This window comes from Bos taurus, chromosome 20 (assembly GCF_002263795.3).
Source record: "Bos taurus isolate L1 Dominette 01449 registration number 42190680 breed Hereford chromosome 20, ARS-UCD2.0, whole genome shotgun sequence".
Classification (NCBI taxonomy): domain Eukaryota; kingdom Metazoa; phylum Chordata; class Mammalia; order Artiodactyla; family Bovidae; genus Bos; species Bos taurus.
In genome coordinates, this window is record NC_037347.1 from 28,338,654 (window position 1) to 28,356,692 (window position 18,039).

General features: G+C 37.3%; 1 protein-coding gene across 3 annotated transcripts in view; it reads right to left on the reverse strand.

The window, feature by feature from the left end:
* PARP8 (poly(ADP-ribose) polymerase family member 8) overlaps positions 1–18,039 on the reverse strand; it is a 196,852-nt gene that overhangs the window by 39,921 nt on the left and 138,892 nt on the right. For all 3 annotated transcript variants that reach the window (XM_005221535.5, XM_005221534.5, NM_001192298.1), the window contains 4 exons: positions 15,182–15,307; positions 13,780–14,344; positions 12,245–12,295; positions 12,054–12,149 (listed from right to left, as the gene is read on the reverse strand). In XM_005221535.5, the coding sequence (XP_005221592.1) occupies positions 12,054–12,149; positions 12,245–12,295; positions 13,780–14,344; positions 15,182–15,307 (838 nt within the window). The remainder of the gene's footprint in view (positions 1–12,053; positions 12,150–12,244; positions 12,296–13,779; positions 14,345–15,181; positions 15,308–18,039) is intronic.

Consider the following 18,039-nt stretch of genomic DNA (forward strand, 5'->3'; position numbering starts at 1 on the left):
CACCTGCCAAACAGAAGATGCAGGTTCAAACCCTGGATCAGGAAGATCCCCTGGAGGAGGGCATGGCAACCCACTCCAGTATTTTTGCCTGGAGAATCCTATGGACAGAGGAGTCTGGGAGGCTGCAGTCCATGCAGTCGCAGAGTCAGACATGACTGAGCATGCATACACAAAATATATTCTGTAAGTGGAAAGTCCATCTTGCTTGCATAATACACATTTGCACGGAAGATGCATTTAAATTAATACACATTTGCACAGAAGATGCATTTGAAAGCAGATACCTAAGCTGGTGATATACTAAAAAATGAGATTCAATCCCAAAGCTGTGTAAAACAAATCTACAAAGGAGAATTCCATTTCTTCCTAGGTAATTTTCTCCAGAAGAAATAAGCATGACTCTGCTTACTTGCTACCTAACTCTTGAAAGACTGGTTTGTTTTGTTGCAAAGATTTTGACTTCAATAACCTCCTGAAGTCAACAGCACTGAAATATACACTCTGCAATTGCTTTGGAAGAGCTCTCATCTTTCAAATCTAATACAGTGTCATCTGTTTGATTTATCTCATCTCCCGAGTTACATCGCATTAGGTAGCTGATGAAGCCTAACACGATGCAGCCTGTGGTGCCCGGCACAGCAGAGAGACGTATTTGTTAGTGCCACTGCTCCCATGCTCACTGACTTCAGAGGATAACTTCGTCCACTGCTTAACTAGTGGGGAAGGACAGCCCCATACTAAGCACCCTTTATGCTGAGAATGGACCCACGTGGTGGCTTTGTAGACAAAAAGCCAATCACACAAAGATTTCTGGTGTTCTTTGGAAGGAATGATGCTAAAGCTGAAACTCTAGTACTTTGGCCACCTCATGCGAAGAGCTGACTCATTGGAAAAGACTGATGCTGGGAGGGATTGGGGGCAGGAGGAAAGGGGACGACAGAGAATGAGATGGCTGGATGGCATCACTGACTCGATGGATGTGAGTCTGAGTGAACTCCGGGAGTTGGTGATAGACAAGGAGGCCTGGTGTGCTGCAATTCATGGGGTCGCAAAGAGTTGGACATGACTGAGCGACTGAACTGAACTGAACTGAAAGAAAATTTTCCCCCAAATAAATTGATGTATTTTCTTTGTCAGTCTTAAAAAGACAGTTTCTATTTCAGAAACATCAGGAAAAACTACCTATGGCAGGGAATTAATTGGACAAAGTTCTTCATCCAGACTCAAGCATACACTGCTGTATGCACTTGGATAAACTTAGAGCAGACTGTTCAATTTCTACTACTTTTACTTTAGCATTTAACAATCTTGTCCTATTTTTTCGTGTGTATCTATGTGTATGTACGGCTGCCCCTCAATTTCTCCCACTGACACTGGGTTGTTTCTTTTGTTTACTTTCTGGGAGCATGGTATGTTCTGAAATAATGAGAGCAACCATTTTATTGCACACTTACTATAGCGTCAAACACTATATTGGTGTTTGAGTATAATGAAACTGTAAACAAAAAAGAATCCAGGGGAAGGTAAGCATTGGAAATCATTAAGGGGCCACAGGAATTAATTCATATTCCAGATACCCAAAGTTCACTGAGGAAGTAAACAGAGACACAGAAGGTGCTTTGTTTTTAATAATACTGTTGCCAAATAACCATACAGTTTTTTATGACCAAAAATCCATCAATTCTAAAGCTGAATATCAAGATAAGGCTCATTTAATATATACGAGCAATGATCATTTTTAAAATGCTTTATTTGAACCCTGGAAAATTTTTTTTAGTTTCTTTTAAATTAAAAAGAATTTATTGGAGTATAACTGATTTATAATGTAAGTTTCAGGTATACAATAAATGAATCAGTTATACATTTACATATATTTTAGATTATTTTTCCATATAGGCCATTAAGAGTACTGAGTAGAGCTCCCTGTGCTATACAGCAGGTTCTTATTAGTTTTCTATTTTATATATACTCTTGTGTTAATCCCAATTTCTCAATTTATCCCTCCCCCTATTTGCGCTAAGTAACTTTGTCTTCTACATGCACAACTCTACTTTTGTTTTATAAATAAGTGCATTTATAACCTTTTTAAAAAGATTCCACATATAAGCGATATCATATGATATTTGTCTTCCTATGTCTGACTTTTTGAACCTTGGATAGTTAATTATATTTATTTTGTGATCATCCTAATATATATATGTATGTATGTATATTCACACACATATTCAGGGAATAAAGTAGAAACTAATTTTTGGCATTAAATTGTTGCCTTATTAAACAGTATAGAGGAAAATGAAACAAATACTCTGCTAAACTAGACTGGAACGTAATTATTTGAAATTTGAATATTCTATCCGCATACTTTGTCCCCAGTCCTAGGAATTCATGGGCCACCCTGACTTCATCTCAAATGATTTTTTACCAATTTTGCCCAGACCTCCTAGTCTTTATCTTGACTAACAAACGAGCAACAGTTCAGTCTTTTCTGAATGGTTTTTCCTGCATTGCTGATTCATCCTCCTCCCAGACCTATTTCCATTCCAACCTCTAAATCTCCATATCACATGGATTTATCAATTGACCCATTATTTTAAATTATAAACGTACAATCTTAATGATAAAGCTGGGTCCATCTAGTCAAGGCTATGGTTTTTCCAGTGGTCATGTATGGATGTGAGAGTTGGACTGTGAAGAAGGCTGAGCGCCGAAGAATTGATGCTTTTGAACTGTGGTGTTGGAGAAGACTCTTGAGAGTCCCTTGGACTCCAAGGAGATCCAAGCAATCCATTCTAAAGGAGATCAGTCCTGGGTGTTCTTTGGAAGGAATGATGCTAAAGCTGAAACTCCAGTACTTTGGCCACCTCATGCAAAAAGTTGACACATTGGAAAAGACTCTGATGCTGGGAGGGATTGGGGGCAGGAGGAGAAGGGGACGACAGAGGATGAGACGGCTGGATGGCATCACTGACTCGATGGACGTGAGTCTGAGTGAACTCCGGGAGTTGGTGATGGACAGGGAGGCCTGGCGTGCTGTAATTCATGGGGTCGCAAAGAGTCGGACGCAACTGAGCAACTGAACTGAACTGAACTGATGGCTTCATATTTTTATAAATATTCCTTTTCTTGTCCTGCATTTTTTTCATTGAAAAATGGCCTTTCTTCCCATACTCAAATCTGCAAGGCTGATTTCTAAGAATATCCTATTACTGCAACTGTTTGAAGAAGGAAATCAGGTACAATAGAAAACTTTGTGGAGGGGGGCAAGAAATGGTATTACCATTCTGAAAAATCTGAAGTAGAACTCTACATTATATTCTTATAAAGATAATTTTATCTTTGTTTTTAAAATAGTAATGATAGAGGTAATAATATTGCTATTAATTTATGTACCATAGTAGGGGCTCCCAGGTGGCTCAGTGGTAAAGAATCCACCTGCCAATGCAGGAGACACATTCAATTACTGGGTCAGGAAGATCCCCTGGAGAAAGAAATGGCAAATCCCATGGATAGAGGAGCCTAGTGGGCTACAGTCCATGGGGTCACAAAAAGAGTTAAACACGACTTAGAGACTAACCACCACCACCAGCACACTAAATAAACGCCAGTGAATTTTAAAATAACAATGTTATATCTATCAATCATTTTACTAGAACAGTCAATAGAGTATTCAAGATATAAATAAGCTTAATTTTCAGATAATTATTTGCCAATTTAGTTTTTGTAGATAACTTTATCCACATTTTATATGAGAGGAGTTCAAAATGTCAACACAAGATGGCGTACTAAAAGAAAGTTCTCAAATCACAAGTAATCAAGACTAGATGGCTCACAGAAAGGACGTCCTATTCCAGGAAAGCAAGTGATTCATTCCTCCTTAATAAAATATACAGTTATATTGCAATTAGCATTCTCCCACCTTGAGCATACTGCCAGCCAGTGCCCTGCTCCCAAGAAAATCTGCTATCACTATATTATTTGCATAGAAAACTCCAGTCTCAATTCAAAATAAAACATACCCATGGAATAGCTACTGCTGGATAAGCAAAACTGTATGTTTTATTAAACATGACTTAATAAAGTATACATGCCTAGATATCACCCGAAATGTACATTATTTACTAATTCAAGTTTACAAGAAATCTATTAGCTTCAATTTATAAAATACTACTTATTCTTAATATTATACTATTATATTGCCTTCAAACAATTAGTCCCTATAACTTAAACTGTAAAACCACGGCAAGTCCCTCTTGCCATTACACATAATATACATACTATATCTGCAATATAACATTCACTCTGCACCATTAAAAACATGGGGAACTTTATATGTCCCTAAATTAAGATTTATTTTAGAAATTTTTAAGCTAAAATGAATACATTTTTAATTTTACTTCAATCAAAACAATTTAAATGTGAGCAGTAAAAACATGACTCAAAAAATGATTTTAAGCCCTAAAGAATATTTTAGAACCTAACTGCATTTTAGAAATCTTGTGTTTTCAATGAATTTAGATTACTTCCTACTGAAAACAGAAATAACACAACTCAGAATCCAGCTATGTATTTATATATAGCACAGTGTAGGTGAGTGGTTTTCAAACCCTTTTTGCTGTGATCATTTTTTTCAAACAAAATATTTCATGTAAGCCTAATATATAAAACAGATGAACATGGATGTTGTTCCAGCTGGAGCTTATGTGCACAGTTCAGTTTTGCTAGCTATAAAACAGACATAAAATCAGATCCAGTTCACCAGGTTGATAAAGGACCAAGAGAGAAGAATCGAGTGAGATAAAGATTATAAAATCTCCTTGAGGTATAGAGAGCTGTTGAAATATTAACACTATTAGGTAAGCTCGATAATGTGCCAAAGTTGCTCAGTTGTGTCCAACTCTTTGTGACCCTATAGACTGTAGCCTTCTAGGCTCCTCTGTCCATGGGCATTCTCCAAGCAAGAATACTGGAGGACTGGAGTGGGTTGCCATGCCCTCCTCCAGGGATCTTCCTGACTCAGAGATTGAACTCATGTCCCTCACATCTCCTGCTTGGCAGGCAGTTCTTTGCCACTAGAGCCAGCTGGGAAACCCTGTCTCTTCTACTTATGTTAACTCAATCTATATACAGAAATATGTGTTTAATAAGAATTTTCATTGAAGCGTATCATGACATGGTACCTTTATTTTCATACCAATGGTTTATCAAAATTCTTAATTTGTTTCTAAAGCATTTCTTGCTAAAATAGAAATGAGCAATGTAAATACAACTTCATAATTAAAAAAAAAAAAACTAGTGTTGAAAACACATGAGAATAATTAAGAATATCAACAAGAAACACAAAATCTGCTGCTGCTGCTAAGTCGCTTCAGTTGTGTCTGACTCTGTGCAACCCCATAGGCCTCAGCCCACTAGGCTCCTCTGTCCCTGGGATTCTCCAGGCAAGAACACTGGAGTGGGTTGCCATTTCCTTCTCCAATGCATGAAAGTGAAAAGTGAAAGTGAAGTCGCTCAGTCATGCCCGACTCTTAATGACCCCATGGACTGCAGCCTACCAGGCTCCTCCATCCATGGGATTTTCCAGGCAAGAGTACTGGAGTGGGGTGCCATTGCCTTCTCCGACACAAAACCTACAAGCCCTTAATTTTTTGTATTTCCAGTTTTATAGTCAGTATTTTGGGTTCTCGTCAATGGTTTGGAAGAAAGACACATTTGGAGCAAGGCAAGATTTACTGTCAATTAGGAAAGACAGGAATCCCACAGAGATCAAGATAGATCCATAATGAAATAGGATCAGGCCTGGTTAGGCCTCAATATACATGCTGATCCCTACTGTCTCATAAAACTAAAGCTGTTGTTTGATTATTAAAACCAATTTCTGCTCAATTTGGATGTAAAAATATTTATGTTTTAACTAAAAGTTTTTTGGCGAAATTATTTAGTTTGACCTGTTATGTCAAAACTTGCAACATTAATTTCTGCAAAATGGATTTGGGGGGAGAAAATTGGCTATGCTTTTTCATTCATTCCCTAAATATTAAGGTATGAAGGTCAGACATAAACATAAGAAGACCTACCTGTTTTCCTCTTAGGTAAAAATGGGACATATCTAGGTTTACCCACATACTCATTTTCTCAAGATTGGTCTTGGGAGTGCCTTAAGCTATGACCAAACTATGAGTATTGTTAACTTTACTAACTCTTAAGGTTCTTTGTAACAAGAATCTTAGTTACAAACATTTGTCTAAGGTCCACAGCAAAACTGGGTACAAAAATGATTCGATTCATGGGTTTCTTTGACTTGACTTTAGTGGGATGGAGCATTATTCTCAAGAGGTGACAGGAGAATCTCAGGCCTGATAACACAAAGCAAGTAATGTGGCACATTTCCACAGGGCAGGAGAAGAAAACAAGATCATAATTCTTTTATCACATGCTAATGTGGGAAACAAGAAAGTCTGTTAACCCAGGACACAGGGAACACACACCCAGTGTCACTGACAAAGTTCCAACTTCGTCGGGACACTAAGCCACGCAACCACGTGAGTGGTTTTCTCCAATAGGATTCAGCAGCTCACATACAGGGCTCAGAGAAGACAAACACCTGCATTGATCCAAGAATGGGGCTTAAGGTGAGTATAACAAAAAGACAAGGGCACTAGGAATTTACAGGCTGATAAAAACAGTGGTGATTCTGGCAGTAAATCCTCCTTTTCCTCTTTTGCAAACACACTTGATGAAGTCCAAAATCAACATTCTAAAGCATCACCAAAACAGTCTACTGTATTAACACTCTAGTTGATTCCAAAATCAACTAGTGGTTTGGTTTTGGTTTGGTTTTCTGATGGGATTGCAGACCATACTGCCAAACTGAAATTCTGGGACTCTGAACAACCCACCTGATAATGTGAGTTTTATGCAAATCTAAAGTATCACATGTCAGAACCCACCTGAGAGTGATATTTATAACCTTTGTAAACAAAAGAGAAAATCAGAGCCTTGTGGTATTTCTAAATAAGTAGTTTAGTTCCTCATGTTGCAAAAGTGTGACAAGCTTGCCTAGACCTCTGAGGAAAGTGACAGAACAGGAAATTAGTGACTAAAATTTTAGGACATTTGGGAAATAGGAGTAAATGGAGACTTATGTCATTTAAAAAACAATCAGGCTTGAAGAAAGAAAAAAGTGAGAAACAGTTTGAATTTTGACAGAGAAATCTAACAAATGTAACAAACATGAGGCAGAAAATCTATGGAAACAATTCTATCTAACCATTTAATCACCCATGGGGCTATAACGTCTCTTTTTTATAGCTTGGGGATTTACTGCAGTTTTTAATGTGTTACATGGGCTGAGAATAAGTGACCAATGAGTCCATTTATTGATTACTATCCATAGGAAATTACATTTATAAAAATTGTTATATATTATTGAAATGAATCACTAAACATTATTGAAATTATAGCAAAATACATTGCAATGGAAATATAAGAAATAAAAAATGAATATGCCTGATTTAAGTGAAATATCTGTTTAATACAACAAGGAGGTATTCTGTTTACTTTTCTTCCTTTGAATATGAGATGTTTCTCTATTTTCATTTCCTGATCTGATTTCATGTGTTACTTATCTTACTATTTAAGAAAGTAAGGTTTCTGATTTCCTTAGATATCAGCCTGAATTACAGCAACATAAAACCTCTTGATAAACTATATTTATTTAAAAATGTTGTCTTCACTTTTATGAAAACATTTCCCTTTCTAGAAATAGACAGCATACTTAACTGGTGCAGAAAGACAGAGATAAAGTAAAAGAGAACTTGGAGGAAGGCACAGAGAATACTAATATCAACTACGATCTTTCTATCACCTATTATTGGAATGAACTGCCAGTAAGTAAACTGAGAAGAGCAAACTCCCAACACCAAGTGTAGTCAATTTCCAGGACGTGAAAGTAGTCAGTTCAAGTATGTAAGTCAAGAGTAGCATTATGATTGAGAACCATGGCCTTGGTGCCATTCTGCCAGGATTCAAATCCTGTCCCTATCAATTACTAGCATTGTGACATTAAAAAAAATTACTGTTTTCCTCATCTATAAAGCAGGCGTAGTAATACCCATCCTCAGAAGGTTATTATAAGGATTAAATAAGATAAGCCATGCAGTGAAAGTTGCTCAGTCATGTCCGACTCTTTGCAACCCCATGGTCTGTACAGTACATGGAATTCTCCAGGCCAGAACACTGCAGTGGGTAGCCTTTCCCTTCTCCAGGGGATCTTCCCAACCCAGGGATGGAACCCAGGTCTCCTGCATTGCAAGCAGATTCTTTACCAGCTGAGCCACAAGGGAAGCCCAGCTTCCAGGGAAGATCCATGTAAGGCACTTCAAAAATACGATTACAAAAAAACACACCAAAAAGCTTATGCTATTAATAACATGACTATTATATTCTGCAATGAAAATATTATTGCCATGGATTAAGAAATAAATCAAGGTCCACAGATGCACAATGACAAACAAAAGAAAGATGAGCCTTCTTAGTGGGATAAATGAACATGATAAAATGATTCTTTCTCCTTTCAGCATAACTATACATTTCTGTGTATCGAATAAAAATAACAATCTTGTACAAATCTTTACTAAAATAAATGCTGAGTCAGTTAATTTGGTTTCAGAATAGCAATATATCTCTTTGAGAGGAATAACTGTTAAAAATAGCATATGAGGGGCAAGAAAAACTTTTTTTATATGTTTTCCAAAAACAATAAAATGAAACAAATATATCATAAAACCTGACAGACAACTGTGCTCATTAATGGCTGTATATACGTTTTTATTACATAAATCTTGAAAGGCAAAAGTGTTCTAATAAAACTACCTGTTTCCAGGCTTTATAATTTATCTTTTCAAACACATATGATAAATTTCTCTTAAAAAGTGCAACAGACTCTAGCATAGTGCCTTATACTCATAAAGCATTTAATAAATGTTGGTGGTGCAGTTTTGAAATTGGACACAATCAGGTTCAAAGTTCAGCTTCCAGTCACACAGCTGAGGAGGATACTAAAGAAACTGCCTACCCTCTTTGAATCTTAATCTCCTTGGTTGCACCATGGGCATAAAAATACCTAAACCACAGAGTTCTGTGAAAATCAAACAAGGAAGTAATATGCAAAATACCTCGGGCTCCCCAGGTGGCTCAGTGGTAAACAATCTGCCTGCCAACGCAGGAGACGCAGGTTCAACCCCTGGGTCAAGAAGATCCCCTGGAAAAGGGAATGGCAATCCACTCCAGGATTCTTGCCTGGTCAATCCCATGGATAAAGGAGTCTGGTAGGCTACAGTCCTGGAGAAGGCGATGACATTCCACTCCAGTACTCTTGCCTGGAAAATCCCATGGACGGAGGAGCCTGGTAGGCTGCAGTCCACGGGGTCACGAAGAGTCGGACACGACTGAGCGACTTCACTTTCACTTTTCACTTTCATGCATTGGAGAAGGAAATGGCAACCCACTCCAGTGTTCTTGCCTGGAGAATCCCAGGGACGGGGAGGGCCTCGTGGGCTGCCGTCTATGGGGTCGCACAGAGTCAGACACGACTGAAGCGACTTAGCAGCAGCAGCAGGCTACAGTCCATGGGGTCGGAAAGAGTTGGACGTGACTAAGCGACTGAGCATGCACTCAAGCATGCAAAATATCTACCCAGAGTATCTGGCACATGGTGCATAAATCATCTGCAAATAGATATCATTTTAGTATTTCCTGTCTAATCTGGATACCTTCTATTATTTCTTTCTTCTTAATTGCCTGACTAGAACCTCTAGTAAAATGTTGATTAGAAGAGGCACAAAATTCACACTTCAGATTAGAAAACTCACACTTCTTGATTCCAAACTTCCTACAAAGCTACAGTAATTCAGATAGTATAGTACAAGTATAAGAACTGACATACAATCAGTGAATAAAATCAAGAGTCCAAACTCACACATCTATGGTTAAATCATTTTCCACATGGGAGACAATATCATTTAATGAGGCCAGAATAGTCTTTTCAACAAATGGTGCACAGACAACTAGATATCCACATGCAAGAGAAGGAATCTGAACCTCTCTTCATACCATAAACAACAATTAACTCAATGTCTTACATGTAAGATACAAACTATAAAACTCTTAGATGTAAGATACAAACTATAAAACTCTTAGAAGGAAATATAGGCATACATCTTTGTTACCTTGGATTAGGCAATACCTCAATTGATAAATCTGGATTCTACTAACATTAAAAGTTTTGTTTGTCACAGGACACTGTCAAGAAAAAGAAAACCCACAAAACAGGAGAAAATACCTGCAAATCATATCTCTGATAATGATCTAGAATTCAGAATATATAAAGAACTCTTGAAGTGAAGTGAAAGTTGTTCAGTAGTATCTGACTCTGATTCATGGACTATACAGTCCATGGAATTCTCCAGGCCAAAATACTGGAGTGGGTAGCAGTTCCCTTCTCCAGGGGATGTTCCAGACCCAGGGATTGAACCCAGGTCTCCCACACTGCAGTGGGTTCTTTACCAGCTGAGCCACAAGGAACTCTTAGAACTCACTACAGAAAGCAAACAATCCAGTTAAAAAATGGGCAATGGATTTAAAGAGATTTCTCCAAAGAGGACATACAAATGGCCAATAAGCACATAAAGAGAAGCTCAAAGCATTAGTCATTAGCAAAGGACAAAGCAAACCACTATGAGCTACAACTTCACAATTCATAGGATGGTTATAGTTGGAGGAAAAAAGAGGTGAATAGCAAGTATTGGTGAAGATGTGGAGAAACTTGAACCCCATTATACGCTGCTGTTAGAAATCTAAAGTGGCACAGCCACTGTCAGAAATAGTTTGCTAGTTCCGAAAACAGACAGAGTCAACACAAGTCTCCAGCAATTCCATTAACTGATGAATGGATAAACAGAAGTCACATAGCTGTATAATGGAGTATTATTCCACCATTAAAGGAATAAATTATGAGACACACTATATAGAACCTCAAAAACATTTTACTACAAAGTGAAAAAAATGGCCACATAACATATAATTTAATGTCCATTCGTATGAAATTTCTAAAATAGGCAAATTCATAGAGACAGAAAATATATTAGTAGTTGCCAGAGGATGAGGGGAAGGGAAGATTGGGAGTTATTACTAACATTTATGGGGGTTCTTTTTTGGGGTAATAGAATTATAGAAAGTAGTATTCTGGAATTATAGAAAGTAGTCATAATTGCACAAAATTGAGAATATAAGTAAAAAAAAAAACATTGAATTGTACACATTAAAACAATGAATTGTTTATTTATACAAATTTTATCTCAATAAAAAAACTGCAAAAAATTTTTAATTGGATAATTATCCCCCAAAATACCATTTACACATTGATTCTTATTTCCATACTTCCTTAATAATGCCACAAATGTGTGAGTAGACATTTAAAAAAAAATCTTTATTTCTGATTCTACTATATATACCTCTTCTAATTGGAATAAGGACTACTCATTTCCCTCTATGTTAAATATCTTACTCTTTTTCTTCTGTTGTTTTTTTTTCCCAAACTGCATGGCTGGTGGGGCCTTAGTTCCTCGACCAGGGATTGAACCCAGGCCCGTTGCAATAAAAGCATGGAGTCCTAACCACTGAACTGCGAGGGAATACCTCCTACATTAAGTATTGTAGATTGAGTGGTTTTGAAAAAAAAAAACAGTGTTTACAAGTTTACATATATATACATATCAATATGGATGGACACAGAGATATATAAAGACAAACCAACAGCAAGATGATAGGCGCATGTAAGAAATACAGTTAAGAAATATTTTCCTAAATTGAAATTGCTTGTTATCTTTCACAGAGTCCTTCAGAAATAGTGATACATTTGTCAAAACTATACAACTTTGTGTATTAAATAATTGACTCCATAGAGAGCATTTACTGTAAATGCAATTATTTACTTGTTTATATCTTAACCTTCTTCATTTCTGTTCTAAACCAACATTCCACCAGTGAGAACTTACCCTAAGCATGGGGCCATTCTGAAATACATGTGGTTCATCACAAACCACACAGTACTCATTCAACACAGGGATCCGCTGTTCAGCAAACTCAATTGTCTGAATAAGACAATAAAGAGAAAGAATTAAGTCAAGTTCAAGAAGGATTTGAAAACCCACTAAAGGCTAAACTATTTCAGGGGCTTGGTTCATACCTGCACTAGGAAGCCACGGTCTCGTATTGGAATGCATTTGGCACCATTTGGCTATAAGAAGCAAAGTAAAAAGAAAATGTTTTTTAATTAGGAAAAATATATAAATTATAGTGTTTTACTTTTGCAAGAATGAATGCAGATGTGATTTTCTAAGGTTACCTGTAAGTGAATCAAATCACTGATTATGACACTAAGATTTTAGAATTTATTATAATGCTCTTTCCACCATTATTATTGCAATCTTTGTTTAAACTAAATGAATTGCATTCTTAATTTCTGATCTTCTAGTAAAAATGACTGGCATCTCTAAATGATCACAAAAACTTGCTGTCTCTGTCCCTGATCACTGAACGTTCCCACTTCCTCATTTAGACTATTCAATCTCATTTTACAACTAGATAGAATTATTCCTTCAAGGATGTGTGAAAGAGGTACAATTCCTCCAAGCTACTGAAAGGGGTAGAATATTAAACTACCATATTATGCTCAACATAATACGGTAGGACGTATTATGGGAGGGCACGAAGACATTTTCTTTCACAGAATATCTGAAATTATCTTTCTTGAATGAAACTAACTATGGGGTTCTTTCTACTATGTAACTCTGACAAAATTAATTTTCTGTATGTCTTTGATAGTTTTGAGAAGATATGGGCTTTTAGGGATGTCCACCTAAAACTATCAACATAGCCAAATATATTTTCTTCACACAAAATTTCACGGTATAGTTTACAACGTAATTTCAGAAATATATCTATACAAGGGCACCACAAACACACACACACACACCAATTTACTAAAAGCAAAGAAAACTTTTGGTCAGTTATTTTATGTAATTATAAATAAGATAGGTCTGCTTCTTTATCTGAAGCTGGCTATAATGCTAATCACTCTAGAGGCAAACTTTGTGTAAATCTGATTCCCAGTAAATACCACCCAAAGTACTTAAGTTTTAAAACAATCTCCCGCCAGCCCCATCTTCACCACAAAACAGCTTCAGGATAAAGCAATTTCAGTTTTATAAAGCAGACACTGAGAGCAGCTTGAAGTAACGCTCTGGGATACAGCGGTTAACTCTTACTTCACTCTACAAGTTCACAGGCAAAGCGCTCTACTTATGCACGACAGCAAGGACACCACTCTGAATCTTTAGACAAACTGACTTCCACGACTTATGTGAGTAAACTAGAGATTAGATAAACCTGCTTAATTAAACATTAAAAATGCTATGCTTGCTTTGTGAATTCAATGGACTTCTATTTTTAGGAGCATTCATTCCCATGACAGGAATCTGGACTAGACCTCACATCCACAGGAACGTTTATTTTTCCAGAATCAAAATGAACATTCCAGTACTAGCTACAAATGTCTGGTATGCAAAGGAATATTCAAAAGAAAAAAAAATAGTAAATCTTCAAAACCCAAAACAAAACCGTGCGTCTTTGACCAGACCTTTGCAACACAAACACACTCACAAAACCCTCTCCTGCCCCTTGGCTAACATCTAAGAACTCAAGATGAAAATATGTACGCACAGCAGGCTGGGAAGATGAAGATGACGATGGTGTTAAGATACCAATGAGCCCTGAGGTAAGAGAGAGCCTCCTGCCCTCTGTGTTGGGTTCCTTGAAAAGCTCCGTTTTGGATGACTTGGGGGCACTGGAGTAAGACTTGCTGAGCAACTTGTGATTCTTGAGTCCGTATAATTCTTCCATTCTGAGGTTACTGGAGTAAGACCTGCTTAACAGTTTGTGAGGCTTCAGGCTGGCATTGTGCTCACAGCGCGGGTCTCCGGAACAAGAGCGGGTCAAGAGTTTGTGCGACTTGAGAGCAAGGCAGTCCTCCTGCTTGACGGCTGCAGAGCAGGGACGGTTCAAGAGTTTGTGCGACTTAATGGTTGTCACTGCCTGCTCAGCCCGGGGGTCGCTGGACAGCGAGCGACCGAAGGTCCTGTGTGGCTTCGGGGCGCACACGTCCTCCGTCTTGACGGTGCTGGAACAAGTCCTCCGCAGTAGCTTGTGCGTCTTGGAGATCCCGTCCTGCTCCGATTTCAGTTTAGATTTGCTTTTTCCACAACCAGGGGGAGGATAACTTGGCGACCTTCGAAATCGAACAGTTAAACAGTTAACAGGGCAAATCGTGAGTGTAGCAGACCGTGGAGAACACCTGTTGGGCTCCATCAACTCAACTCTGCTACAAATACCATCTCTTTTAAACCCAGCCTAGCCAGTGAAAACTGAAACCAGAAGTATGTACCGAAAGATCACAGGGACTGAATTCTATGTTACCTGGAAAGCAAAAAAAAGGATTGATTGTCCAGTTTTTTTTGTTTTTTTCTTCCCCTCCTACCTATTCTAGAGGCCTATAAAGCTGTGGTCCCTAACCTTTTCGTATCAGGAACAGTTTCGTGGAAGAAACTTTTTTCATGGACCTGGGAGTGTGGGGGTTTCAGGATGGTTCAAGTGAGTTACATTTTTTGTGCAGTTTATTTCTATTTTGTGGCAATCTCAGGATATTCCACCTTGACTTTAAGGTTAAGGATTGAAAACCCTCTGAGAATCTTAATGTCACCAATGATCTGACAGGAGCTCAGGTGGTTATGCTAGTGACGGGGAATGACTGTAAATACATATGAAGCTTCACTTACTAGCCTGCAGCTCAGGGACCATTTGAGGACCCCTGCTATACAAAGGACTAATTTTGGTAGGGAAACTCTATGGAATTAGAAACCAAAAGAAATGTAATTTTAGTAAATTTAACCAATGTAAAAAACACAAACTCAAAACACAGAAATGAGTAGCTATGCTTTTTGATTTGTTCTTTAAAGTCATAAAGAAAATAAACAGATGCCGAGAGTGTAGAAGGAACGCGCTGAACTAAATAACCATGGACGGTGCTGCATTTCAGTAAGACGAGGGGAAGATGTCTATTACCCACCTGCGCAAGGTTGAAAATAAATGCAGGGGAGACTTGACTTTCTTCTCTGACAGCTTCTTATTGTGCAGGCAATTGGATTTTTCTTTGCTCTGCTTCCACTGTTGTGTAACAAATGTCTGCATGATTCTGTCAAACCAAAGATAAGTGTGTTGTCACAGTTCCCAGGTAATTTACTATCAGATTTCTGTATAGATTATGGAGAGAATGCATTTATCAAAGGAAAATAAATGCATGGTGATTACAGAGAATTTAATTTTGAACCATACAAGATGATTTCATGTGTAGGAAAACATCCTATAGAAAATTTCTAGTGATTTTACTGTGTTGCAATTAATAATTAATTACTGTGACATAATTAAAAATACAAGTGATTAAATAATTGTTAAAAGGTAAAAGAATAAGGATATAAAGAGATTTATAAGGACACTCTCTAGGATCAACACCTTTAGCTTTGGTGGCAAAAGAAAAGTCTGAAATATTTTGTTGGTGCCAGCCACATAGGTTTAAAAATGATTTTTGTTAGTAATTATGATGAAGATACAAATAAACTTTTTCTTTTTACTTGATTTGTTTATGTCGTTTTCTTCCTGAAAAGGAAACCAAAATGAAACTACAAAATTCTAAGCAAAAATAAGCTGTGCAAAACTAACTTTATGGAGAATAAGCAGATCAGCAAATTTTATGTTCAGCACAGCCCCATTCACTTGAAAATATGCTGTATTTTTTTTTCTTTTAATGATGAGCCTCTAAGAATTTTCAGTTCCTATCATAAGGCAGGAATTTGGTAACTTCTGACCTCAATATTTTCTAAATCAAGACCATGTCATCGCTGTTTTGCAGTAAAAAATTCTAGAATGTCAACTGCGGATTTAAGACGTGGCCTTATTTTCTGAGATGGGTCCCAGGCTGTGACAGTTTCTCTGGATCCCACCTCTCCAGTGGCCCTGGAGGAGGGTTCCTTAGCTGATATTGAAGTAGAGAAGAAATTTTACAATAAACATTGTGTGCAAGAGATTAAACATTTTCATTTTCTTTTCAAAGTCAATTCAGCACTGCCTGCTTTTCCTGCTGTTTTCAGTTATTTCTAACACAGATTGCTTTTGGACCAGGAAATGGTACCAGGATCTACCACTGACAATAGGCCAGGGTGTAAAGGAGGAACTTTATTTACAAATCTTTTTTCCTCCTTCTACACATTTCATAAGTAAGGTAAGGACATGAAATTTGTCCAGGTTTAGCTGGATGGTAAGTGGCAGAGCTGTAATACCTATGTAATCCGATACAGATGAATCTATGTTAACATGTTATTCAAAAGGGGCAGGTGTGCCTCTTAATACTAGGCTGATTATTCATTTACCAAATTAACACAGATTGCCAGAAACTACATCACTCAGACTTACTACCCCAACTTTGTAAATTCAGAGGAAATATGGAATTATGGGGGGGGGGGTGTTTATAGCTATAGAGGTAGTGAGGAAGAAGGGGGTAAAACTGCAGTCACAATCAATGATGCATGACTTCAAATTTGCAGTACATCCCTCCCAGAGATCAGAACAGAAAACCAAGGTTTTATTTCCCACTTAATTTTTGAAGATATTTTTCTCCTAAGATTTCAGCAAAATTTAAATGCAATAGAACAGCAGGGTCATCGTTTTCCCCTTTTCTTAACCTGAAGTCCCCAGTGACACCACCCTTGGTACCAGGCAGAATTGAATTCTTTTCCTCCTATGAAAAATTGCCATTCCTGTGTACCATTCCCTAAGAAATCTAACACGTGCTTCTCTGATTCTCAACAGACTAACCAGAACAAAACACAAGTCAAAGAGCTAAAATTGTTCTCACTTTCATATAACATTAGCATTCTAAAGTGTGACTTCAACATCTTAAACTAGTAATTCTTAAATTTGGACACCCAAATCCCTACCTATTCTTGGATTTGAAAGGGAGGAGTTAACTATCTCTGTAAGTAATTCAATATGGTGTTTCATTTCAATGGTAATTTGAAATATACAATGTGAGTACATTTAGTATAATGGACACTCCCTTAAAATAGATATTTCAGTGCTCATACTGGTGTTTGAGTTACTGGCACTAAGAAGAGCTATTACAACTGCCATTGGCTGATGATAAAAAGAAGGGAAGAGACTTCAGGGTAAATTATACATTCACATCAAGTGAAGACCAGATGATGTCACAGTCAGCTATTCGAACAAAGATTCCAGGGTAGTTCAGATAGAGAAATGGGAGTATACATGGGCAATGTGATGATTTTCTACATGCTGATTTCAAAAGAAATGTGCACCACTGTAACCAGTACTGCGTTCAAACTGTGGTGGTGAAACAGCTGGAGCGAAATGACATCATCCATCAAGTTAAATTCCTGTATTAATTTGAAATGTGAGTTTTTATTGCAATTTACACATCAGTTATAAATTGAATTTTGGTTTATAAATTTGAACGCAACATATGAATAATTTATACCATGCTTTATTTGTTATGTACTTAAGGCAATGCTGGAGATTCACAATGTACTTTTCCTTTTAAAAACAGCTTAAGCTTGATTAATGCCAATTGAACATAAAGTCATACAGAGTTTAAGAATATTTCCATAGTCTGTGATATGCTTAGCCTTTGACTAATAGATACCCTATTCAAGACTGATCACTATATTACATCTGTTTGGAGTTAGTATTTTTTCCTTCAGGCTCTTTTAATGACTTCACGTTTTCCCCAATATGTATTCAATGCTGAAAATATATTCCAAGCTTTATGAAGGCAAGGAGTATCTGGGACTGTATGAGAGACAGATTAGTGGGTGAATCAAAAATACTGATGTGAAATCAAATCCTTTGTGGAGA